Source organism: Cyrtonyx montezumae, unplaced genomic scaffold (genome assembly GCF_038088225.1).
Source record: "Cyrtonyx montezumae isolate F1298 unplaced genomic scaffold, pur_monq_1.0 scaffold_37, whole genome shotgun sequence".
In the NCBI taxonomy this organism is placed as follows: domain Eukaryota; kingdom Metazoa; phylum Chordata; class Aves; order Galliformes; family Odontophoridae; genus Cyrtonyx; species Cyrtonyx montezumae.
The window spans coordinates 155,760-182,539 of record NW_027072042.1 but is presented as its reverse complement, the minus strand read 5'-3'; the positions used below and the strand labels follow the sequence as shown (position 1 = coordinate 182,539).

The following is a 26,780-nucleotide window of genomic DNA, read 5'->3' as shown; positions in this document are numbered from 1 at the left end:
GCTCCTTCCTACGGGCGATGCGCGGTGCTCCGGTTTGAAGCCGCTTCACTCTGAACGGGAGCGATGGGCGAACGCGGGGCCGACGGGGACGTGAATTCCAACGTGCTGATCGCCCGCAGCACCGGCGACGCGCAGCTGGACAAAGCGGTGTGGCAGTGGCTGAGCTGGGACAAGGTGAGGGGGGTCCCCTTAGAGGGCCGTGGGTTAGGGGGCGGCCCTGGGGGTGTCCGCTGAGGGCGGGGTGCTGGGGGCAGCCCCCGTGGGGTTGAAGCAGAGCTACGGTGGAGTTGGGGTTGATTGACGGCTTCAGACGGCGCTCGGAGTCCAACGGCATCATCTTCATCCTCACCGTCTGTTCCTCGGCTTCCCGGGTTTAACCCTTTGTCCCCCAAAGGGCTCCGTGCTGCTTTACCGTGTCAGCTCTACCCGCGTATCCAGCTCCTGCCGTGCTGGGTGGATCTGGGGCCGTCCCACTCTGCTTTGGGCGTCATTGTGCTGAACTCGCTGCTGCAAGGGTCACTTTCATAGCGTCATCAGGGTTGCAAGCATCCCCTGCAGGCCTCGCTCGGAGCCCTGTCCAACCTGATGCTGCACGTCCCCACGGATGGGGGATCCACTGCCTCACTGGGTGGAGTACCAGTGCTTCACCACTCTCAGCGTGAGAAGTGCTCTGAGAGGATGGCACGTGCGGACACAGTGCTTCAGGTGAGGCCTCACAGCACAGAGCGGAGGGCACGACCCTCCCTGCCCTGCTGGACACGCTGCTGTGGGTGCAGCCCAGGGTACTGTTGGCTTTAGGGCTGTGAGGGCACACTGTGTCCGTCCTCCATCCACCAGGACCCTTTCCGTAGGGCTGTGCTCCATTCTTGCATCCCTCTGCTTGTATTGATGGTAGTGGGGGGGTTGCCACAACCCAGGTGCAGACCGTGCACTTGGCTTTGTTGGACCTCGTGAGCTTTTCAGGCTGCTGCTTAAGGCTGGCTGGGTGCCTCTGGATTTCCTTTTTAGCTGGTTTGTCTAAACGTCATGGGCTTAAACAAACATCTTGGGGATGGAGGAGGGGAGGCTGTCAGTGTGCTGGTGGCGTGGGTTTAGGATGCTGCCTTTCTGTTATTCTTTTTTTTTTATATATATAAGTGTCTATTTTAGAGTGTTTCCAGCTCGGTGTTCTCAGGGTCGAAGCAGAAGGGTGTTGTTGAGGCTGCAAGGAAGTACTGCATGGTGCCCACGAGCTGAGCTTTCTGCTGCTGGGAAATGCATTCTCCTCTCTCAGTGCTGTCAGAATTCACACTTGCCATCTGCGTGTTCTGCAGTCGGAGCTGCTGTTGTGAGCAGTGCTGGGGGAGGGAAGGAGTGGAAGAGGGAAATAGCAATCACAGTGATGTGCTTGGTAAGCTGGGCTGAACTGCAGTCTCTAGGGTTTCTGGAAGTAACTTTTGGTTCCTGTGTTATAAAATGCATTTCTTCAACAGCTGTGGATCTGTCAGTTCTTAAAAGGTACAAACTAGGAAAACGTACAGCTTTTACCAGGCTGCCACGGAAACAAATATTCTAAATCAAGGCAACAGAAGTGAAAAATTGGTGCTCTATAAACAGAATAGTCACTAAAGCATCAGCTGGGGGGTCAGTCAGACTGCAGCTGTTTGCCCTTGCTAACCTAGGCAATAATCAGGACACTTCCTACAAGGGTTCTTGAGCTCATTCATGTGAGAGATTGTGAAGAGTGCTGTGACTTGTGAAAGGACTCTGAGGTTTGCTGCTTATCATACAACTTGTCAAGGCTGCTGCCTTTCCTGCTTCCCAGCCCCCAACTTCCCTAAGCCCTCGGGACATGCAGAGCCTCTGAGCAAAGGAAAATGTGTGCGCTGTGTTCACTGTGTGTTTAGCTGTGGGGAGCTTTTGTCCTCTGGCTTAATTGAAAACGACTTGCTGTAATTAATTGTCAGAGCTGTGTTTTCATCCTCTCTGCTTAGGGCGGATGTGCTCACCTCTTCTAAAAGCCGTGGTGAAGGGGTGGGTGGGTAGAGGGAAGCTGGACAGATGGTGGTCCTTCTGCTTCTCTTTCTCACCAGCAATCTGCATCATCCTTAATGCTTTGGGCAGCTGGCTCAGAGGAGGCTTGCTGCCTAAATCTCCCTTATCTTGTTTTTGTTGCTACTGTGTTTGCTTCTTCTTTTGAGTCGTGGGGCACTGACTTTTCTCCAGTCCTTATTCACAAGCAATGTATATTTTTTCCCTCTGTGTTCAGTCTCTAACTTTACCGTTGCCCTTCCACACCTCTCTTGAGTCTCCTGAAGCAGCCTGGCTTGTCCAGCACGCAGTGCTGCAGCAGTTGTCTCTGAGAAAACTGCTTCTGTGTGGAGCAAGCCTTAGAAGTTGGGCCTTGAGCGTAACACCGTGCTGGTTATGAGTGGCTGAGGTTGGAAGGGAGCTGAAAGATCAGCTGGTTTAGGTGGCTTTGGAGGGGCAGGAACGTGCAGCGTGAACACGAGGCGTGCTCAGTGCACTGACAGCATCTGTCACCCGCAGCAGCAGAGGAAGCTTTTGGTGCAAGTCTGAGGATGGGACCGTGGCTTAGCAGCTGGAGGGAGCTCAGAGGGGGAGCACTGTGATCAAGATGTTGATCTGTTCACCCCAAAACATGACCTCAAGGAGAGATTGACAGCTGTGCCTCCGAGGATGCACGAGCACATGAAGTCGGAGTAGATGAGCAGTGCCACCTTGCCTTCCTCAGCAAGTCCTCGCCCTGTAAGAACGAAGCTTCAGCGCAAGCTGCCAGCTGCTGGCTTCTTCATTAGCTCTGCGGGGTCACTGACGAGGATCATGTTCCCTGAGCATGCTCAGCACAGCCCAGCTCAGCCTGAAGTCAATGAAGCTGTGCAGGAATGTTTGCATGGGAAAATGCTCCTGGGCCGTGCGGGAGCTGGGCTGGGAGAAGGGGATGTTACGTGGGGTATTGAAGTGGTTTGGGAATATGGCAGAGGGAAAAGTGTGATTTGTGTTGGTGGTGCAGCTGATGGTGTGCAGGCAGGTCCGTGCACGAAGTGGTGGGGCCGCTGTTGGTGTGAGGTGATGCTTCCTTGTGTAACTCCATCCCTTTGGCCTCAGCCCAGCCGTCAGCGTGCCCAGGTCCCTCCGTAGGGCCTTCCTACCTCCATGCACATCCACACTTCCCCCCAACTTTGTGTCATCCGCAAAGGTCCCGAGGGTGCACTCAGTGCCCTCATCCAGGTCATCCATCAGTACAGGCAGTGAGCAGGACGTGGCCCAGCACCGACCCCTGGGGAACACAGCGGTGGGATGATGATGGAATTGGAAAGAGCAGCAAGAGCGATGCGAGGGAGGGCGGTGATGTGAGATGGTGAAGTTTCTTGTTGGCTCTTGGGGCATTGTGAGAGAGGTGGTTTCCCAGCTGTCCTGTCCTTGCAGGGAGCCCTGCAGCACCCAGCCCCGCAGCCCTCTGCCCGGGTCCCTCTGTGCAGCTCTGGCAGTGGCACTGCGTGTAGAAATAGAGCGTGTGCCAATGGGTACTGCGCTGCTGTGCACACAGAGAGATGCAGAAACAGAAAGAGACCGTGAGTGTAAGGAAGCCCACCCCCCAATAAAAGCTTGCAGAATGATGCCACAGAGGGAAGGAGCACCATGTGTGTAATGAATGAGAGAGTTTATTGCGAAGGTTTGTCGATGTCTTTAATGGTGTGCTGGCTTCTGGGCGGTGGTCTGAAGGCTGGCAGTCCTGGTCGCTGCTGAGCTGTCACGGCTGATGTGCTGCCCTCCCCTGCACAGCCCTGCTCGCCGGGTTGCTGCTGTGTGGGGGAGCACGGCAGCATCGCGGGTTGACGTGGCCTCTGCAGTGCGTGGGTCCAGTGCCGGGAGCTGCAGAGGGGCCAGAGCTCAGCAAAGCAGCGCAACAGATCGGGACAGGGCGCAGGGTCCCCTTGGGGAGCTGCGAGGGTCGTGTACGAGCCGGGTGGGCTCTAGTGTGGGAGCGACTTATCTGTCTGTGGAGCGCTGCCCCAGGAGCGTGTCGTCCGTGTCCCCCTGGAGCCAGGCAGGAGGGGATGAGAGGGAGGAGGAGCAGGGCCCTGGAGCACAGCAGTGGGAGGAGTGCTCCTTCCTTCCCAGGGTCCGTGCACGCGTGGCTGAGTGCTTGCTGGATGCCTTCGGTTCCCAGGGCTGTATGGAGCACTCGTGATGTGGGGATGCCCTGGAGCTTCCCCAGTTTCGGACCGTTTACTGCAAGAAGGACATGGAGGCCCTGGTGCATGTTCAGAGAAGGGCGGCAAAACTCATTCTTTTCAGCAGTCTAAGTTTAGTCTGGAGAAGGCTTCTTCTCTTTGCAAGGACACTCGGTGCTGCTTCTGCAAGATGTCACACCCTGTGCTGAGCTTAGGCCCCTGCACATGGTGCTATCATAGCAGTCACACCCTGCCAAAGCCACTGGAGTGGGGGACACAGGTCCTCAGTGGCTGTCCCGTGTGCTGTAAGACAGCTTGCTATCTTCTTATCATTCTTCTTATCATTCTTTCTCTTATCATTCTTCCTCCTGCTGGTGTTGGTGCCCAGGCAGCCTCCAGTGATTGCCTGTTGGAGAGCTGGAGGCTTGTTTTTGGTTGTTCTGCTCATATCAGAGCAAGATCCCTTCTTTGGGACCTGCTGTGGCTCCTGGGCTGTGAGCAGCTTCCCTGTGCCCTCCTGAAAAGCCACACAGCTGGAGGGGCTCCGAGCTACGTGAAGGTTTTTCTTTTCCAGTATGCAACAGCTGAGCTTTTTTGCTGCTTAAAAGGCAGGAACCTTTAGACAGCCTTATGTTTAGCTGGTTTTTTTTTTTGTTTTTTTTAAGGATATTAAGAAAAGAATGAGCAAATACAGCACTTGGTGATCTCAGAGGAGCTCCTCGTGGCTTCTGTATTGCAATGAGCAGTGCTGAGGTCGGGTTCATCCAGGCAGTGCTCCAGAGGGGCACTTCTCTCCTTCCAGGCTGGTGTTTCTGAGCCATGGCCTGTTGAAAAGCACTGAGATTTTTCTCTTATTCTTGTAGCTTCTTCCCCTTTTCATCTATTCTGATGGCAGGAAAGTTCAGCTAGCTGAATGTGAGCAAGACAGAACATCTGGATGCTAATTGGGCTCACTCGTTTTTGTTCGCTAGGGAGTAAATAAGGTAGCTTCGACCCAAGCAGCGTGCTGCTCTGCTTGTAAATAAAGCATCTGTAAAATGAATGTTTGCTTCAGGAAGACCTTGCTTCAGTGGCACAAAACCCCACATCACGAGCTGTGCCATGTACTACATCACTGTGCCATGGCTGCAGGCCACCAACGCAACGTGTCCTAAAAGCTATTAAGGATGCCATGTAATTTAATAACGGAGTTGTGTACTGCATTATGACAGTGTTTAATGGAGGTTTCAAGCACTCAAGCCTCAAACTCTTCCCATCAGTCATTTGCTCTCTGGCTGACAGCAGCACCCAATTGTTTTTGCTTTCCTCCAGGCCTCGTGCAGCCGTGCTGTGAGTTATCATAGAGTCGCCGAGGCTGGAAAAGACCCACAAGATCATCCAGACTAGCTTGACTTGCAGAGCTGCTCCCTGTGCTGAGCTGTTGCCCTGCCTGTGGCTCTGCAGCTGCCTGACCTCTGTGTTAAATGCCAGCAGGGTTTCACCCTTGCCTTTTGGATTCTGTTTGCCTTTTTTAACCCTTCTTTCCCTCTGGAAGCAGCACGGTTCTAGGGACGCTCTAGAAGGAGACTTCAGTGACTGGCAGTGTGTGCTGGCTTGGAGATGGGTAGCTGTAGTGTCTCCTGCCATGTGGACCTTAAGGTAAACGTTTGAATTACGCCTTTCAGAGCAGTATCTGATTGCTCTCAGCTGAACTATGAACAGTAGTAAACCCGCTCTCCATGCATGCAGCTGACACAGCTGCAGTTCCTTCCTAACTAATAAATGTCCATAACCAAGTGTCGGATGAGCCTTGCTTCTCCCTGCTGCACTTGGCCAACCATTTCCTCCTCACGTGCTTGTTCCTTTTGGCCGTGGCATTCAGATGATGAGGCGTGGGGTGCTCAGTCTGTGCTGTGTGATGTTCATGTCCCTCTGGTTGGAACCAGAAGCCCTCCCAGCAGCTCAGGAACGCCCTGCATAGCAAATAGAGAGCTCCCTCAGATCCTCTCCCATTTCCTGCTGGCACGAGGCTTCACATATTGCTGTGTTTCAAGTTCACTCATTTACACCATGTTTTGTTTCTAATTTTTTTCCCTTGAATAGGTGAGTGGGATGTCACTGGACCTCAGTGCAAAGCATAAAGCAACTGTTGTCTTTATGTTCCCAAAGTCAAACAAACCAAGTGTTGTTTTGCTGATGCAGGCGCTGCTTTTGGGAGTAGGATTTATTTTCCCATCAGCAAGGTGCTAGCTCTGACAGATAAAACCAAGGTCTTCTTTGGAGAACTCTGTTTGCTTAGTGGCTGTATCACGTGCTGTGTATAAATGCATTCTTTCTGAGCTCTGAAGTAATTGTGGAAGTGTGTTTTTAATTCTCTGTGTTTGACTGACAGCATTCTCGAGACCCTCCCGAGTACAGAGCATAATCCATGTCTGCAGAGCGGTGAAGGCAGCTGGGACATTTCCCTTCTGATGGAGTAGCACTTTTTATTGCTTTTATGTTTCTATAAATAAAAATGGTACAGAAAGAAATGATGCAAACTAGATTTACAATGTAGGCTCATTCACATAGATGGAGATTTTGTAGGAAAGGAAGGACTTGTTGCACTGTGGCTCTACAAATTGTTTAAAAACCATACACACACAGGTTCTGGTCCTGATTTTGAGTACTAAATGCGAGCCTCCTACTGTCTTTTTCAGAACCAAAAAACAAAAGAGCAGATTGAAAACTTGCTGCAGAATGGAAAGCATAAGGAGCTGCGGGATCGCCTCTGCTGCAGGCTGACCTTTGGGACTGCTGGGCTTCGCTCTGCCATGGGAGCGGGCTTCTGCTACATCAACGACCTCACCGTGATCCAGTCAACACAGGTGAGCTTTTGGAAACTTTTGGGTCATAACTTCTTCTGCAAGACCAGCTGGAGGTGAAATGGAGCCATTTAAGAGTATCATAGAATCGTAGGATGGCCTGGGTTGAAAAGGACCTCAAAGATCATCTAGCTCCAACCCCTCTGCCATGGGCAGGGTCACCAACCACCAGAGCAGGCTGCCCAGAGCCACAGCCAGCCCTGCCCTGAGCCCCTCCAGGGATGGGGCATCCACAGCCTCTCTGGGCAACCTGTTCCAGTGCGTCACCACCCTATGAGTGAAAAACTTCATCCTCACATCCAACCTCAGTCTCTCATGTCTTAGTTTAAAGCCATTCCCCCTTGTCCTATCACTGTCAACCGGTGTCAGCAGCCATTCCCCGTCCTGCTGATACACTCAGTAGGGTGATAGCATAAAATGTTTTAGGCATGGAGGAAAACGAAGTAGCTTGAACATGTTTTAACTGGGCATCCTAGAATAGAGTCACTTCAGCTGGAATCTAGCTAAAGTCTATGACACTGCACTGAAGTTGGAAAGCATTGGCTTTCGTGAGGGCTGTTAGTATTCATAGTATTTATATATAACAGAGGATTCAGTAAGGAATTGGAGTGGACTGAACCTCAAACTGCAAACCCGGTGTTACATCCTGCATCAGAGGAGTTTTGATGCTTCATGGCTTATCTGTGACTGAATATTCATACTTGGGTTAGAGGTAGAATCATAGAATAATTTGGTAAGAAACCATTGTAAACAGATGTTAATCTTCAAAATTTGGAGTAGGGTGTTTTGTGGTGGACTTCTTGTTATGAGTATTGAGGAGATCTTGGGACTTGACCGCCATTTTGGCAGTGTGCGCTGGGTTTGAGGAATGCACTGCTGCCTGAAAGGGTCTTATGGAATGGGGTGAAGTTTTAGACACGGAGGCTTTGGTCTTAATTTCCTTCTCCTGTGATAGTGATGAGGCTCCGTGGTGTAGGTTAGAAGGGCATGAGAGCTGGTCCATGGAGCTGAGGAGCTGTAGAGTGGTGAAAACTCCTAGTGGAGGTGGTGAAAACTGGTGGCAGAGACTCCTCAGTGCTAACACATCTTTCCTTTGAACCAGTTTTGGCAGTGAGAACTAGCTCTGTGGGCTGATTAACCACCAGGACTAGTTTAAGCCGCGGCAACTGCCCCCTGGACTTGTTACTTCAATGCCTTGTACCCTTGTTTTTTTCCTCTATGTTGATTTTGGTCTTGAACGCCTAACAAGGAGTGGAAAATGATCAGATTTCTCCAATTTCCTCCCTGCTTCTCTCTTAAGCAATGCATGTGTTGAATGTCCAAATAAATCAGCATCTTGAGGCTTTATCCTCTCTGCTGTTCTTTGCAGCAGTGTTTTGCTCAGTAGCAGGTGATATATTCATTCTCCAAGAGCTTTGGTCCCTTGTTGACTTCTTGTTTCTCCACCTTTTCAGCGTAGACCTTGGGAAGGAACAGCCAATATTGATTTGGTTATTGATCAGAAGTGCTCCATGCTCCTTTATATTGCAGTCCCATGGTGGCTTTGTTCTTCGGTGCACTCACTGTACAGTACTGGGGCCCATCTCAGTTGATGTGTTGCTCTGCCAGTTTTTTTCCCTCAAACAGGTTGATTGAATATTTAATCTTCACAACTAAGCTGATTAATTGAGAATACAAAGTAGATCTGTCATTGGCTCTGATTCTAAGCATGTCTGACAGGAGCCTGAGTAGTGATTTATCCAGGATTGTAATCATGCTATATTACCATTCCTGACTTCGATAGTCACTCTTACCACCATAAAGCACGTGCAGATGTTAAGCACGAAGCAGTTGTGCTCCTAATGTATATAATACAGCTTTCTGCCAGCCTAGTGAAGGTGGTAGGAGGCAAGGCAAGCTGCTGACATACTGCTGGTGGCTGACTCGTACGCCTGCAGCCCAAACTTCTGAGGTGAAACCAAATTCCAAGAGCTTTTTGTACTTTCCAAAGAAGAAAGCAGCATGCTGAAGCTCACCAGAGTTTGAAGCCTGACCTTGTATTTGACCGTTGGGTCTTTTTGGTTTCATCTTAGGTCAAACAAAGTTTGCTTGAGGTTTCTAGCATCTAAACTGGGCCTCTTAGAGTGATGCTTCCTTCAGTTCTGACATCAGCAAGTTTGCGGGTGGCACCGTGGTGCAGCTGATTCAACAGAAGCTGTGGATTCCCCCACTGCTGGAGGTGCTCAAGACCAGGTTGGATGGGGACAACTGGATCTGGTGCCTGATTGAATGGTCAGCAATCCTGTCCACAGCAGGGGACTGAAATGTGATGATCCTCGAGGTCCCTTCCGACCCAACCCAAGCTGCTCTGTGATTCTCTAGGAGCATAGCAAACATCTTGCTAGTGCAGAGGAATGAAGAACTGTCACCCCACACTTGAGCCAGTGCAGCCTGCTGAGTTTGGAGCAGCTCACGCTCCGAGCTCCTGGGGTCTGCATGCTGCCTTTGTGCACTGGGGCTCACAGAAGCATGCCTGGGCTTGGCTCAGCTGGACAACTGATAAGCACTCTTGGCAGAAAGCAGAAAGCATGTTGGTCTGCAGGGAGTGTGTTTGTGAGTTCAGTTCCGTGGGCACTTCTGAAAGGGAAAAAAACTGGCTGGGGTTCGTTTGCTCCCTCTGCACACCTTCCATTTTAAGTCGTGTATCGAAGCCACTTACCAGATCAGAAAAAGCAATCAGGGGAGCAGATAAAAACTTCTTCCTGAAGTAAATTGCATTGGACTTAATTTGTTCAATTGAGTGCTTCTAGCTCTCTTATTTCAGAAGCTAATGATGCTAAGAGAGTTTTGCAGAGCCTTACCTGAAAATGGGCAATGTTGTCTCTAAATCTCTCCTAAACTACTACACACTATTTGAATAGACTTTGGTGTAATGAAAAAATTGACAAAAATTGTATTGCCCTTGCATCATTGCTTTGAGCTTCCTGATGCTGTATGGGCAAAGCTCAAGATTCCAGGAAAAAATCACACCTCAGCATTCAGAGCAATGCTGCGTAGGCTGTGGGGGCACCAGCAGCTCCCAGAAATGCTCAGGCAGAGGAAGCAGGGAGGAAACACAGCTCTCATCTGCTAGAAAGGTCTGTGTAGGTCCTTAGTTTGCAGCAGAAATAGATCAGCTCCTGTGTGTTTGAGGAAGGAGGGAGCCCACAGGTGGGAGGTAAGCAGGGATGCTGGCACTGAGGGCTGCTCAAAAAGTGAAGACGTCCAAGTGTTTGTCATTTGGATGTGAGAGTGAAGAAGGAATTTGATGTGTGGAATCCTGGGGATGCTGGAGCTGCCGCAAGAGGGGGTTCAGTGGATGGTTTTGCATTTACAAAGAGTTCTGTGCCTTTCTTATGTGGATGGGAGCATCTTTTGTTCTATCTGAGCTTACCTTGGTTTAAGCAGTTCTCCTATCCCTGTTGGTTACCTATTTCTAACCAGTTCCAGTTCATGTCATGTGGTGCTGCTTCATTTGGCTTTCTTATGCAGTTTCCTGGGGTTTGAGGAACGAGTTCAGGATGCACTCTGCAATGTGCCCTGCCCTTAGGTTCCACTAGCCAAACAAGGTCCTCTTGCTAAGAAACCTCCAGCTCATGTCCCTCTGTCATGTTCACTCCATTCCAGCCAAACGTGAGCACATTATTCCCATTCCTCTGCCTCGTATCTCTTTACACCAGTGAGTGAAAGATCTTGAAGTTGTTGAGATGGTGTGAAGGTGACCTCCTGCCATGAGCCACATTTCAGTTTCATCAGGATCCGGATGATTTATTGAAGTGTTTCTCTGTGCATCCCTCTGCAGTAACCCTACAGCTGTGGCCAGAATGGTTCTGAAGAGACACCTGTGTCCACGTGTTAGTGCTTGAAGTCCTTTTCTTGCTGCACAACCTTAAAAGAATTCAGCTAAACCAAGTTTTATGGCTAGGAGTTGGACTAGCTTCATGAAGGACATAGCAAGGAATCACTCAACACAGTTATGCTTAATGCCTCCTCCATCTACTCACCCTGGAGGTCAGGATATTTTGCTGTTGGAAGTGCTCTGCTGTGATGTGCAGGAGACAAGACAGCTTGTGTTTGTGCTACAGTGCTTATCAGTGAGTGACTTCAGTGGGGCAAGTCAACAGCAATAGACTTTTTCCTTTTGAAAAAGTGGGTCAGAAGGAAGCATCCTTTCAATGCAAGGTTAGATATGTCCGATGAGCATTTGGTGCTGAAGAGATGCCTGACTTGTGCTGGCAGCACAAGGATGGACAGGCATTGACCAACACTGTCCTTGCAGTCTGAGTGGATGGATTTAAAGACAAAGTGATGGATTTTTATCAATTGGGTCTTTAAAAGGATGGTTGGAATATGAGAAGCATGCTGCAGGGTGAAAACAAGAACAGTGCTGCTTTTGCTGAGCTGTATTTTCTACTGACATTACTCTGTATGTGAAAAACAATTTTTATGTTTAAATATGTGCCACCAGAGCTAATTCCTTTTTTCTCTTTATTTTTTTTTCATTCCAGGGCATCTACAAATACCTTGAGAGGTGTTTCTCAGACTTTAAGCAGAGAGGCTTTGTTGTTGGATATGACACACGAGGTCAGGTGACCAGCAACTGCAGCAGTAAGAAGTATGAGTATTGATTACATTTGCAAGACTAGAAATTAAACTGTGGCTTTGAATGCATTCCCTTCCATCAGAACAGTTTTGTGTTATGAACTGTGCTCGCTTTGCCCTCCCTTAACCCATTTGAATAGTAGTGAAAAGAGGCATGGACTGAGCCTCAGTAATCCCAGGAGCTCTGGTTGCTTCACCAGAGAGTTTGCAGTCCAAATGCACAAGAACACTAGGCAGACATTAAAAGGTTGATAAGCTCAGAGAGAGATTTGGATGTGAAGGTGTAACAGAGCACAGAATCCAGTGGCTCTTTGACAAGCAGCTGTCATCTCAGAGTTTTCCATCCCCCCGCATCTCTGCACCTTTCCTTCTGACTTTGAGATAAATGCAACGTGTTATCCAGCAGGCTTTGGCACGAGGGTTTTAGATGTACCTGCTGCTTTGCATGTGCAAGGCTGTCAGCCACGTTGCCTGGATTATGCATGGCTTAAAAGCATGGAAGTATGAGGAAAACATTCCTTCTCTGCCACACCAGCGTGAAACTCAGACTTGATCTCATAGCATGCTCTCCATGTTTCACATGCCGAAGGAGCAAACATTTCTCAGTTGGGTTTCCTTTGTCCCCTTGAGCTGAAGTGTAGTTGCAATAGTTCTAAAATCAAGCTGCACCTCCCCAAAAGAGGGCTCAGTCCGATCAGCCTGCTCACCCCACGCTGTGTGAGAGGTGCTGTGCCTTTTTTTGCATCGTTTCCAGTACGACAGGAGATGGCAGCTCTCCTGCTGGTGTCCCATAATTAAGTTGATGTAAGCTATTGTGTTACAGGAGCAGAATTTCAGTGCCTTCTGCTGGAAGTTTAGCTCACAGATTCTTTTCTGTGATACTGGGTTACATTTGGTAAAAGCTGTAGTAAAATTCTGAGTGTCTGAAATACATGCTCACCGTGGGGAGGAGAGGAAGCAAGGGGTAATGCTTGTTTGTAAAAATAAGTGAGCAAAAAAAGATGTTTGTTATTTAATCTCTTGTTGGTTTTCCCCCTGAGTTCCTGTTGTTAAAGGAGCACCTTCATATCACACTGCTCCATAAAAGAGAAGGAGTTCCCCTCCTTCTTGGGGGGAAGAGGTTGCCACAAAGGCAAGGTTTAAAAACACTGATTATGTTTTTGGATTTGGGACTTTCATGTTCCCGGGAGCTCCCTGAACTAAGGACAAATGCCACACCAGAAGGCTCTCTAAGATACCACTGTTTTATTCATGTGTCTGAAGTGCCTTATGCCCTTCAAGCAGGAAATGAAAGTGCTCTGTCAGATTCCAGAGCCCAAAAACAATTAGATCGACTGTACAAAATGTAGGGAAACCAAACCAAAACAGTAGAGGGATATAAGAAATGAGCAAAGTGAAAATGGCAGTAGTGCCCTGTGGCTGTTGGATTGTCATGGGAGTTGGGTTGACTGCGTATTTTCTGTTTCATGTTGGTAGACTTGCAAAGCTCACTGCAGCAGTCCTGCTGGCTAAAGATGTACCCGTATACTTCTTTTCAACGTATGTCCCTACGCCCTTTGTGGTGAGTCCTGGTCTTCTTTTGCTATTTTGTTTGTGAAGGCAGTGTTCAAAATGTGGGCTAGCAATCATCTTCTCTAATTCCAACCTTGAAACACAGAAACAGAGGATGCTTTCCACACGTGGCTCTGCAGGGAGGCTGTCAGTGAGTGTTGCTGTATTCTTGTGTGTGCAGTTAGGGAGCAGAGTCACATTTCAACCCAAGCTGCTGTACTGGGGCAGTGGCTGTGGCAGCCCAGGCACTGCAGGTCACAGGGGAAGCATTCTGCTGTTCCTGCATGCTGAGTATGGTGGGATCAAAGGTAATGTGTGGGTGAACAAAATAGCACTATTCTGAGCAAGCTTTCTGTTACCAGCTTCAGAGAGCAGAATGATGAGCATCTGATTGTACATTTTTCACATAAGCTGGTGAAACGTTGAGCTACTTCTCCCGTAGTGTCCTTTTGCATAACTGTCCTAATAACATAACGTCTTTGCCATATATTTGCAACATAACATCTTTGCCAACTGCAGAATGCTTGGGTAAGTCTCCATTTCTGGGTTTCTCTTCTAGCCCTATGCTGTTCAGCAGCTCAGAGCTGTCGCTGGTGTAATGATCACAGCATCCCACAACAGGAAGGAGGACAATGGGTACAAGGTAAGGCTTAGCCCTAGAGCTTGTAGCACATCACAGGCAGCTGCTTTCTGTATTACCTGCATGCCTTTGGCGTGCTGGGGGGAATCTTGGCTTCTGCTGAAGTACATGGGTGCACACAATAGAAGGAAATGTGGTTCCAAGTAACTCATCCTTCTATAACCTCCTGAATGACGTGCATTTTCATCTCAGACTAGACATAAAGACCACACAGCCTGTGTGTCTTGAACACAAATGCATTGTGATGTTCCATAGAGTCAAATCAGCAGCTGGGAGGATGCTGACTCCCTTTATTATCTGGTCACCTCTTAGGTTTAAACATAAACTTAAAACTGAGCTAGAAATTATGTGAATTAGAACACAGGATCATTAGGTTGGAAGAGCTCACTAAGATCAAGTCCAGCCAGCATCCCGTCCCCACCGTGCCCACTAACCGGATCCAAACACAGCAAATGACAACAGTTTATTGCTGATTAATAAAACTCTGTGTGCTCCCTGCAAGACTGTGTTACCTGGGCAGTGAGAGGCAGATAGGTGGCTTCATCCTGAAAGCTTGGAGCAGCATAACCACCCATCATAACAAATTCTGCTCGTGCACATGATTTCATTGCTTAGCTTTTTAAGAATCTAAACTGAATTGCAAACTGTAACTGAAGTGAACCTTTTGGGAGCTCAGTAGCAGCTCAGTGAGCAATGGCAATGATAGGAAAACCAGTCTGGCTGTGGACAGAGAGCTCCTGCAGGTGACTGCCACATGTGTCCCATGGAAAGTACTTCAGTACTTACAGTGCTTGGATGTAGCAAGCAATGTCAGTCTTCCAAGCTTATCAAGAAGCTGTTGTGCCTCTGTCTTTAGAGGCAAAGTATTTTACTTTTCTTTCACAAAAAACATTTGTCTTTCAGTATATTGCCCATCAGTTCAGCAACTTGTGAAGGTTTTGGACAGGCACCTCAACCAATCTCTAACAATGGCTTTTTTTTTCAGTGCAGGTTTGGCAGTGTTTCTAGCTGAAAGATTACAGTTGTTCAGTTGTGGGAAAAATGCACCTTGGCACAGTGCTTATCTGTTCTGCTTCAGCTTCAAAAACAAGTTGTGCTGCTTCCTCTAAAGGAATGCCAGGCAGTGCAGAAGGCATTGTTTGTATTCTGCTACACTTGGTGCAGCACTGTGGGCTGTGGGTTTCTGCTGAATTTCTCGCGTCCCGATGATTTCAGTTGTAGCAACTGAACAACTTTGTCTGAAAAAGATCATTTTGCTTAAAAAGTATTGTTTTGTGACTGCAGTCACAAGCTGGGATTCCAGATGATGTGAGGATTGGGCTGGTCTGAAGCAGGCAGCGTATGGAAGACTGTAGCTAAGAGTATTGGTGAAGTCAGTAGTGTCTGTAAATAAAGCATATCATGTTTTCCTTAAACTCCTACCAGGTTTATTGGGAAAATGGAGCTCAGATCACATCCCCTCATGATAAGGAAATTATAAAATGCATAGAAGAGTGCGTTGAGCCGTGGAATGGTTCCTGGAATGAGAATCTTGTAGACACCAGTCCTCTTCGGCAGGATCCTCTGCAGAAAATCTGTGACTGTTACATGGAGGATCTGAAAAAGATCTGTTACCACAGGTGTAGTATGAAATGGAATGCACTAAAATGATGTTTTCAAGCAAGCCTTTGTGGTTTGCAGAGGCTGAGTGCTCCGCTACAAACATCACTGGCTGCCTGAGGCCGTTGTCTCATCCTCCTCCTGGTGGGAGGAATCTTCAGTCCCCATTCTGTCTCACCCCATCCCTTCCCAGATGTGTCACTCAATTAAATGGTTGTCTTCTTTGGGACTGAACCTTACTTGAGGACAATAAAGCACCCAGCTTCAGGCACAAGTCTGCTCACTGCCTTGGAACACGAGGCTACAATAATTCACCACAGTGTGCACTGTTTTATTTAATGCTCTGAAGAAAATGCAGTGATTCAGAGTAAAGGTGCATGAAGTGGAGCGGGATGGATAAGTTTAAGTGTTAGCTGGGACAGAGGGTGAGGGAAAGGAGGAGGAGGAGATAGGACTGGAGTAAGATCTTCAGGATGGTGGAAGGAGTTTGATGCAGAAACTGATGGTTCAGCCCTGAGGGATTTTCATCCATCTCAGCAGTAGGTAAATATCTTGTATTACAGGATGAGAAACTCAAAGCCAGCAGTTTCTATAGCAAAACTCATTTTGTCATTGAAATTATTGCAGAAACTAGCCAAATAGGATCAAGTGTAACTGCCTTTTCTTTAGCTTGTGCTAAAATAGTCTTGTAAAGTAATTGCAGTCTGACTGTGTTTCTTCTTTCCTTATCAGGGAGCTAAACATGCAGACAAATCTGAAGTTTGTTCATACCTCATTTCATGGAGTTGGACATGACTACGTGCGATGGGCTTTTAAAGCATTTGGCTTCCAACCCCCCATTCCAGTACCTGAACAGAAAGATCCAGATCCAGACTTCTCTACTGTCAAATGCCCGAATCCTGAAGAAGGAGAATCTGTGCTGGTATTTCAGTTTCTGCTTTGACTCATTTATGTGTTTTTGTGGACTTTCCTTCATTTGAATAAGGTACTCTGATGAAAAACAAACCAGGGGAGGCACGGAGAGTACCTGGCTTTCAGCTGTGTTAAACTCATCAAGCCATCTGTATGAGATCTTGGTTGGTTGTTTTTTTTTTTTTGCATGTTATGAGTAACTTTAGAGTAAGAATGCAAGAGTTTGATTTTATGATGTTTTTCCCTCCCTCTTCTCCCACTAGGAGTTGTCACTGAGGCTTGCAGAGAGGGAAAATGCTAAAGTAGTGGTGGCCACTGATCCTGATGCAGACAGACTGGCGGTGGCAGAGCAGCAGAAGTAAGTAATGGGACCTTCTGTTTTACCTCTTCATGCAGAGCAGGTTGTGAAAATTGCAGTGTCTCATAGAGATGCACCTTAAAGCCACGCCTTCCTGTTGGGACCTAGCTCTGTGGGTATTTTCCTGGCTAGTTTCATCTTTTGGTACAGCTCTGCCTGAAGCAATGGGGTTTCAATAAAATCAGTCAGCAATGCAGATAAAGATGAGCTGAAACACCAGGGTTACATCAAGTGGCCAAGTCACATTTCAATGAGTTGAGTGGTTGTGTAAGGTATTTAAATCTTGTGAAGTGAAAAGTAAATCTGTGATATCCACTTTTTTCTTCTAGAGTAGACAAATAAATGCTGCCTTGGAACAGCTAGCTGTTGTGGTGTCTTGTTTTTTGCTTCCTGCCTTCTTTATATTAGATAGAAATCAGTTTTCTTCCACTGACAGGCCAAAATTCTGCTAATTGTGTAAGTGGTGATTTCATATCGTGCAGGCAGTGCCTGACTGCGGTGTGTAGACCATAGAGGTTACCATTCTTCTGATAAATTATAAGATCCTAAGCTGCTGGGAAGCTGATAGTACAGTAACTAAGTGGGCAGCTTTCCTCATTAACAGAATGCACTGGGCTTGTGAATCAAGACACGAGAAACGTGGAGTCCTCTTGGTAGGGCGGGTGGCTTTGGAGTGATGAGCTCATCAGGGCTGTGCTCAGACTCCTGTTGTTTCAGTGACTGGAAAAAATGCCTCCCCCTGCCCGAATGCTTGAGGCGACCTGACAGAGCTCTTCTTTGCTGTGTTTGCAGTGGCTGCTGGAAGGTGTTCACTGGCAACGAGCTGGCGGCGTTGTTTGGGTGGTGGATGTTTTCTCGCTGGAAGGAAAACTGCTCCCAAGATGCTGATGTGAAGAATGTTTACATGCTAGCAACCACGGTTTCCTCGAAAATTTTGAGGGCTATTGCACTTAAAGAAGGATTCAACTTCGAAGTAAGCAGGGGGGTATTACTGTTGTCATCTGGCAAAGTAAAACCTGATTGCTGTGTTCTCTCTCTCGCCCCTCTGATGACTTTCTGGAATGAAAAATAGCAAAAATAACTTCAGCCCTTGGGCTGGGAGGTTTTTTTTTTTGCATGCCAGTGTGCAGTAAATACTGTTTTTACCTGGAGCAGCCTCATTTCAGTGCCAGGTACACTGGCCTCTGCAGAGTTTCTCATCGTGCATTGCAGTGCTATCAATTTCTGGCATCAATTTATATACAGAATCTGCAAGTAGACTGCAGCAGGTGACACAAAACTTGAATTACACATCATCTTAGTTCTACACTTTCATCTTAGTTCTTCTAAAGATAAGTTCTGCGGATAAGCATGTGCAACTGGATGTTTTTGCTACAAAAATGAAATGCCTTGTGGTGGATTGGTAACAAACCCTTAAAGGTAGCACAGAGTTCCTGTAGGTGCACAGATCATGGGCAGGTTTAAATTTGGTTTTACTTCAGACTGTGACAGAGGAATTCTTGCACTGAGATCTTTCATGTTGTTCCATTAAAGAAGTGTTTGAGTTCCACTGCCTTGTAATGAATTTCATTATCTCACTAAATACTGTTCATCTGTATTTTTTTTTTTCTTGAAAATCCACCTGGAGAGCAGCTAGGAATTTATAGAACCCTGTGGTCTGTCTGAAAGCTTTCCCACTCTGTGCCTTCCTTCTTTCCAAGATCAGCTGCTGAAATGTACATGGCTTTTGTGTGATTCATAGAATCATTGAATTATATTCCAAGGTTGGAAAAGACTTTCGAGTTCAGCCCAACTGGAAGAAGAACATGGGCAGCACTTTTCCCTCCTGTCACCCAAACCACTGCTTATAATGTCTGTATTTTCCTTTGTATGGTTATCTCATCACATAAGCACTACAGGAAGAAAAACCTTCTCTGATCTCAGAGAGAGCCACAGTCTCTCAAGCACACTTATTCCTCAACTCAACATCTGGGTCCCAGTTTGGTACTCACCAGTAGAACACTGCCTGGTGACACTTGGCCTTAGATTCATATTCTCAGCTGAAGCCTGTGCTTGTCTTTGCCACTTCTTTTGATCAATTATTGAGATACAAATTCAGGAAAATTATTTCAAGAAAGAAAGACATCCTCCAGCTTCAGTGTGTTGACTCTGCATCAGACTTTCCCACTGACCCTAAAATCCATCTTCTTTTCTTTTTCCCTTCTCACATTTTTAGTCTGATGCCTCCTTTTTCTTCTGAACTTCAGGTCTGACACATGGGGTTTCAATTCCAGGAATTGAATTCCACTCCTGGAGGTGTGAAGAGCAGTAGCTGCACTTTATTGCTCTACTTGAAACTAAATGGTGGAGAATTTGAATGCAGTGCAATCTGTTTCATTTTTCCTATTTCAGGAAACACTCCCTGGCTTCAAATGGATTGGAAGCAGAGTGAAAGATCTCCTGGATAATGGAAAAGAAGTTCTCTTTGCCTTCGAAGAGTCTATTGGTATGTCTCAGATAGCACTTCCAACTGTTGAGAACTGTGCAGGGGGAATGTATCTAAAAAGAGTGGTATTGGTTGCCACACTGCTGCTGTTTCACAGCCTGTGAGCTGAGGTTAAGCACAGGGTCTGTTCTTAAGCAGTGTAATGTCTCATGGGTCCTGTCTGTGATGACTTGCTACTGAATGGAGCAGGGGTTAGCCCAGGGGCTTGCTGCAGTCATGCTCTGTGTTAACATCAATACTATGGGGCCCCCAGGAGCTCAACACTGCTGAAATAAAACCTAAGAGACTCCTTCATTCTAGCAGCCAGAGGGAAATCCAGCCATGGGCAGCACTGGTATTAGCAGCTGCCTCATGTGAATGGAATCACAGAATCACTCGGGTTGGGAAAGACCTTGAAGATCATCAAGTCCAACCACGACACATGCAGTATGGCCCTTGGAAATGAAGCCCTTCCTAAAAAGCATGCATGTCCATACCAGTTACCCCCTGTAGCGTAGAATTCAAGGAAGTTCAAGCAATAAGGAACAAAGATCTTGCTCATGAATCCATCGGAAAGAGGGCAGCTTGGCAGTAGTGTGGAGCACTGTTTTGTGGGTTACCAAATCAATTCTTTTGGTTTCTACTGCTAACAAGACTTTGCAGCATCGCTGTGCTCACACAGAACAAGCAGCTGATGCATTCAGCACTGTACCATCAGGGATCCCCTCAAAAGAACTGATGTTATCAGATGGGAATTAATTGATGATAGCCCTATCTTTCCATCACTGTGACCCCTTAGTGAGCTAGATTTCATGGAGGGGAGCACTGTGCAGTGATAAGGATGTATCAAGCAGTTTCCATTTCCCTGAAAGAGGAGGAAAACTTCACTCAAATAAATCAGTGTAATAGTATGCCTGTTCTGACTGCCACGATTGTTTTGTTGTCCCTAGGCTTCATGTGTGGCACCTCAGTGTTGGATAAAGATGGTGTGAGTGCAGCTGTGGTCATAGCTGAGATGGCAGCCTACCTGGAAACCAAGAACCTGTCGCTGGCGCAGAAACTCACGGAGGTGTATGAAACGTACGTTGCATTTTTTGTTCATATTTTGGACAAAGCAGCACCAGGGGAGGTGCAGGCTGGACATCAGGAGAGGAATTCCTTATGAGGAGGGTGGTTGAACACTGGAACAGCCTTCCTCGAGGGGTGGTTGATGCCCTGTGTCTGCCAGTGTGCAGGAGGCATTTGGTCAATACATTTACCAATATACTCTAAAAGTTATCTGCCTACCCCTAGATGATGATCACTGATTTGTTGGCTGATGATCACTGCAGGTCCCTTCCATCTGAACTATCCTGTCCTGTTCTAAACCACTGGCTTTTATTTCTTTGGAACTGAGACCCTTCCTCAAATTTAAAAATGACTGAGAGGTGTTTTGAGCAACGCAATGAAATCTGCTTCAGACTCCAAAGATTTGCTTATAAATATGTGTTCCACAGCTGTGAGAACTGTATTATTTTATTATTTTCCCATTGTTCTTTGTTCCTTTAGATCACAGAATCACAGAATGTCAGGAATTGGAAGGGACCTCATCTGGTCCAATCCCCCTGCCAGAGCAGGAGCACCTAGGTTAGGTCAGACAGGAAGATACTGAATGTGCAAAAAAAACGTCTGAACCTTTTAACTGAAAAAAAAAACCCTCATCTCCTTGTAGGTATGGATATCACATATCAAAAACTTCCTATTTCTTGTGCTATGATCCTCCAACCATCAAGAGGATATTTGAGAGGCTTCGGAACTTTGATGGTCCTCAGTCTTATCCCAAGTCCTGTGGTGTTTACAACATATTGCACGTGCGAGATGTTACCACTGGCTATGACAGCAGCCAGCCAAATAAGAAGTCGGTGAGTTATGAAGCATTTTACAGGAGGGCTTCTCTTTTTTAAGAGATTGAAGGTTAAATATGCCAACAGCTATGCAGGAAGATATAGAGTCGTAGAATCACTCAGGTTGGAAAGACCTCAGAGATCATTGAGTCCAACCACGACCCAACCATACTGCCCTCACTCTAACAGCCCTCTGCTAAACCATGGCCCTGAGCACCACATCCAAATGGATTTAAACACACCCAGGGATGGTGACTGCACCACCTCCCTGCAGAGCCCATCCCAGTGCTGAACGACCCTTTCTGTACAGAAGTGGTTCCTTACATCCAACCTAAACTTACCCTGGTGCAACTTAAGGCCATCTCCCCTCGTCCTGTCACTGTCACCAGTGAGCAGAGCCCAACCCCGCTCTCACTGTGAGCACCTTTCAGATACTGGAAGAGAGCAGTGAGGTCTCCCCTCAGCCTCCTCTTCCCCACACCACACAGCCCCAGTTCCTTCAGTCTCTCCTCGTAGGGCACACTCTCCAAGCCCTTCACAGCCTCGTTGCCCTTCTTTGGAGCTGCTCCAGCACCTCCATGTCCTTTCTGTACTGAGGTGCCCAACGCTGAGCACAGCACTCGAGGTGAGGCCTCAGCAGTGCCGAGCACAGGGGCAGGATGACTTCCCAGTGCTGCTCAGCACCCCATTCCTGATCCAGGCCAGGATGCCATCGGCCTTCTTGGCCACCTGGGCACACTGCTGGCTCATACTCAGCCCACTGTCCGCCAGCACACCGAGCTCCCTTTCCATCAGGCAGCTTTCCAGCCACTCCTCCCCACTTCTGTAGGGCTGCCTGGGGATGTTGTGACCAAAATGCAGCACCCCACACTTGGCCCTATTGAAACTCACACAGTTATTTGCTATGGCCTCTTAGATGACAGTGTAATTAATGCAATCTGCTAAGATGGCTTAGCAACGTTTGTGGGGAGAAAAACTACTTCAGTGTGAAACGACTTTGCTTTTTCCTATAGCAGTGAGTGAACTTTATTAGTTGGGGTGTGTTTGGTGCTCCTGCAACTCTTGTGCCATCTAGTGGGTTTCCAGATGCTGGAATTTCCACGGGAGTAAGAAACAGTCCAGTTATCCTAAAATACTGATCCAGAGGGTAGTTCTGTCTGTTAGGCTGCAATGACTTGTCTAGTTTATTGCCCCAGCTGGTCTACATCAGAGCACACTTATTTAGCTCTGTGTATATTGGTCGTTCTATCTAAGAACAAACCAAAGCAACGGGTTTGTGTTAGCTGGGGTGTGTTAGTGTCTCGTAATCATCTCTTCTTGTTTACATAGGTGCTGCCTGTGAGTAAAAGCAGTCAGATGATCACTTTTACCTTTCAAAATGGTTGTGTTGCCACCCTTCGGACGAGTGGGACAGAGCCAAAGATCAAATACTACGCAGAGATGTGTGCACTGCCCGAGCAGAGGTGAGTGGCAGCTCTGCATACACTCACTGCAGTGTGCCTTGGGCTGGAAGGGCAGTGCTGAGCCATCATTCCTTCGTGGAAATGCTTTCCTTTGCTGCCTCCTTGGAGCCCCTGACTGCTCCAGCCTGCTAAACTGACTGGAGTGATGCTCACATGAGATCCCCTCTGCAGTGGATTAGGCAAAAAAACTGAATTTTAAGCATCTGTTGCTCTAGGAGGGTTCTTTTATTAACCCAATTGCTCATTTTTGTGCATTAAAATGTAATGAGTTTATGCTGCTGCTGGCAAGCGTACTTAAATCCGGGTGGATTCCTGCTGTATTTAGGAATCTGCTGTGTTGCTGCAAGGCACTTGGTGGTAATTAGATGTCTGTCTTCTTTTGATAGCCACCTGGGATCAGCTTCTTCCAGTTAAGAAAAGTTAAATATATCTATATATGTAAAAAAAAAACACCGACCAGGGCTATGCTCAGAGGGTTGAAGTCAGAAGTGCAAATGAGGATCTTTAAGTTCTCAGTCTGAGGTGGAGCATAGGACTGGAAATAGCACAGAAGGGACTTCTGAGTCAGTATTGGCAGGAATTGAGGATGGGTTTATTTCTCACTGTGTGCTTTGGTCAGATTTAGGCAGACTTGACTCTGTTGAAATGAACGTGTGAGTGGAGACACGGGTCCACACCTACTCAGCTTTCCACAGGATGCTGAATTGTTCTTTCAAACACTGATTATTGCCACGTGAGAGTCTCACACAGGTGTAGCCCATCTCTTTTTAATTTGTCCCAAATTGAGTGGGGAACTACAGCAGGTCAGAGAGGGGCTGGAGTTCTCCACTCCAATTTTTTGAATGGCAGCAGTTACCAGAAGCTCGTGTTTATTGGGTTTGCTGGTTCTCTGCTCTATGAATATGCTCTGCTTCTGTGGGCATAGAAATTCTCCATTCAGCTTCCATGAACCTGAAAGTAGGCAAGGTACCATTTGATGAAAAATGGGATCTGGTTGAGGCAATCAGCTGCACCAGCAAGCAAGCAAGAAGTAAATATTGCCCCTAACTTAAGCTTAACACAAGTGAGGGCCAAGTAGTTGAGAAAAGCACTTGAGATGCTTTGTTTGGGCTTCTGCTGTTCATTCTGGTAAGTCAAAAAAAGGCAGTGACTTTTTAATTGCAATAATACCACTGGTTAATGGCAATTATGATCTGGAACACAAAACTGAGAAGCTTTCAAGCTTCCCTGGTTCAAAGCACAAAATGCTCTTTAGCTGCTTCGAAACGTGCTCCTTTCTCTGATAGCTTTGCAAATATTTCTCTGAGTTTCAGTTTACTGATAATTCTTAAAGGCTGAACATCAGGAAAGCTGGCTCTGTTACAGCAGTTTGGGGTGTGTTTTTTAGAGGGAAGGGTGACCTGAAGGGCAGTGCTGTATGGCACTGTATGTGAGCAGAGTGGATGGAAATAACAAGCCTGCTTTGCCTCTTTGAAGGCTGAGTTCCTCTTCCTCCAGTGAGACATCAGGGTAGGAAAGAGGGAGTGCACCTTTAAAGGAGTGTGGCAGTGCAGTGCATGAGGGTTTCATCTTTGTAGTAATCAGGTGCTTAACTGGGGAGAAGGATCAGTGTGCCACGATGTCCTCTTGTGATCACTGCCACTTCTCCTGGTCACTGAACCCTCCTAAACTGCACTTAAAACACCCTTGAAGGACACCTGGGCTCTGCATGGAGGAGAACACAGGGTGTCTGCCTCTTCTATTAGGAGCTCATTCTGACTTTTTCATTGGTGTGTAAGCTGTGTTTTACCAGCCTGGCATCGCTTTTGCAGCCATTTGTTCTAGAACCATAGCTGACCCCCCCCTTGGCCATTTTTTAAGTCCATTTTGCAGTAGTCCTCACCAGGAGGCAGCTTGTTAAAGCCAGCACATCAGAGTCTTTGCAACAGGAAAGCAAATCCATCAGCTCTTGCTTTTCGTGGGGTCATTTTCTAAGTCGAGTGCTGGTGTTTGTCAGACCTCTGCTGTCTCTCTGTTCTCTTCCAGTGACAGAGCTGTGCTGGAAGAAGAACGTCAGAAGCTCGTGGGAGCTCTGATTGAGAATTTTCTGGAGCCTGATAAGAACGGACTCATCTGGCGCTCTGCTTAGCTCTCCTGCAGCTGATGTTGGAAGGAGCACTGCACCGTGTCCAACCAAGGAACCAAGAACAGAACTCCGTTGCCTGTGTGCCTGTGTGTGTGTGTGTGTTTCAACAAGCAGCTACGTTTTTATCCTGTAAAGAAGCAGTGTTTTTCCATCAGAAGCCCGGGCTCGTTGAGCTAAGCAGGGAAAGGTGGAATGGGCTGCCTAGAATTTCTCCTCCTTTTGACCAAAGGCTGCTGCAGCAGGGTTAGAACAGTTGGGCTGCAGCTGTTGGCTCTTATCTTCAACTGCTCTGTTGGAAGTGAGCACCCCGAGCTGATGGAGAGCTCTGCTTCTTCGTAGCTGTTGCGTGTGAGTGGTGTTCCAGCTCTTACTTTCCAAACCCATTGAAGCAGAGTTCAGTGCTTTGTGTACCTGGTCGAGGCAAGTTGCTCCCATGGGATGTTTTCCAGTTATTTCGTATACTTCTGTTGTTGGAGGTGCTCTCCCTGAGTTGTTTCTTTCCTGTGTGTATCTCCAAATACTTGCTGGGGAGTGAAACAATAGTGGCAACGAACATGGATCCGTGGGCAGTCTGGTTTTTGGGTCACACAGTGCCTTCCTGGGGCTCCCAGAAGGGCAGAGACCCATTCACCTCTGGTTACATTGCCTGTTCTGACTGCTGTGGGCTTCATAACTGCTTCTTGTCCCACACCTCTGAAGGAACCAAGTTCTTTTTCTTTTTACTAAAGGTTTCAGAAATGTGGTATCTTTGTATGAAAACACCAACTGGGGACTCGTTTGGTTTTGATGGCTTGAAGTTATGCTGTCCAGTGACAGAAACGAAAAGAAACAGGGGGAGAGAAAGGGGAGGGGAGATGCAGATGCTCTCAGTTAGTATTATGTCGTACCAAATCATGTTTGGTCACATCTGATAGACTCACTTCTGTTAGAACAGTGCTTTGCCAATGCTGTTGCTCCTTCAAGGCAGATTTTTAACAGCTTCTCATTGTCACTTTCCTATCTCTGCTCGAGCAGGAAGCAGTCCTGCTCATAACTTCTTTTCTGACAGATGCTGATCCAGGAAGGTGTGGGTTTCCCCCTGTTCTGAAGTACCACACCACGTTCAGGAGGCATTGGCTGCTGATGATGGAGGATAATATTTGTCACTGTAAGCCTTCAAAACAAAGTCAGCCATCTTCTGGACGCCTGTCCACTCACTTTGCAGCAACCAAACAAGAGAAGCAGATCGACCCAAGCACGCAGGTTCTTCTTTGGGGGTTCTGTGAGAGGAACCCACGAGGCACTGAGGTTAAAGGTGTCGTTTTGCCACTGTTGTTGCACACCCCGTTTGCCCTCCACCCCATTTGTGCCCTGTCCATGGCTTTGCATCCCAGTGGCTCTGAGGAGCCCCGGGGGTCTGTGTCTGTGCAGAGTGGGGTGTTGGTGCTGACAGCAGCTTTGCACTATAACTGTGGGTGAGGCTGTGAATGTACACGTGTGGCAGGAGCTCTGTGTCGCACGAATTCTTGGTAACCACCCGTATTTATTTATTTGTTACTTTAAGGGAAAGCGTTTCCAAATGGTTCCGCATCCGAGTGGAGTGCATCTGATGCCAAAAAGCTCTTTGTTTGGTCATTTTTTTTCCCCCCTTCTTGATTGTACGTGTGACTGATGTGATGAGGACGGGTGGGACGTTGCCCCTCTGCTGTGTGCAGCCCTGGGGAGGTGCCAGCAGCATGGTGGCATGTCCTCACTGATAATGCTGGCCCATCAGGGCTCAGCTCTGGGTCCTGCCCCGACCCGAAGGAGCTCCAGTTTTGATTTGAGCACCTCCTGGTAGTTGAGATGAGAGCAGCTCACTCGTGGCTGTATCTTCTGTTGGTGTCTTTAGAAGCTGCTCGTGGTCTGAATATCTGTAGTGAGCATCCAGCACCAGGAGTGAGGTGCCTGGTGGGATTCTCCTCACCCTTCTGTGAGCTAGAGATGTGGAAGTGCTTCTGGAATAACACAACACACTGAATGTATTTGAAGGGCATCGTTACTTCTGCTGTTTGTAAACTGCTGCTACCATTGTTTTCCTGTACTGTGTTGAACTGTTGGATGTATTTATACCGTTCCACTCGAGGAACTCTTTCTCTCCTCCCTGTCCCTGCTCCGACTGTGAA

The 26,780-nt window shown here is 47.5% G+C and overlaps 1 protein-coding gene across 1 annotated transcript; it reads left to right on the top strand.

The window, feature by feature from the left end:
• On the top strand, positions 1-24,822 carry PGM2L1 (phosphoglucomutase 2 like 1). Its single transcript, XM_065745752.1, has 14 exons — positions 1-174; positions 6,857-7,024; positions 11,548-11,654; positions 13,118-13,202; positions 13,752-13,835; positions 15,258-15,451; positions 16,164-16,353; positions 16,607-16,701; positions 17,494-17,674; positions 19,093-19,186; positions 20,116-20,245; positions 20,877-21,066; positions 22,378-22,511; positions 24,537-24,822. Exons 1-14 carry the CDS (start codon positions 64-66, stop codon positions 24,637-24,639), a joined length of 1,866 nt encoding a protein of 621 aa, XP_065601824.1. The 5' UTR covers positions 1-63; the 3' UTR covers positions 24,640-24,822.
• Positions 24,823-26,780: the final 1,958 nt, after the last annotated feature.

Excerpts from the sequence above, each read along its gene's own strand:
- PGM2L1 (XM_065745752.1), top strand. The coding sequence starts at position 64 with ATGGGCGAACGCGGGGCCGACGGGGACGTGAATTCCAACGTGCTGATC. Across the intron at positions 175-6,856 it reads AGTGGCTGAGCTGGGACAAG|AACCAAAAAACAAAAGAGCA; the intron begins GTGAGGGGGGTC and ends TGTCTTTTTCAG. Across the intron at positions 17,675-19,092 it reads AAGAAGGATTCAACTTCGAA|GAAACACTCCCTGGCTTCAA; the intron begins GTAAGCAGGGGG and ends TTCCTATTTCAG.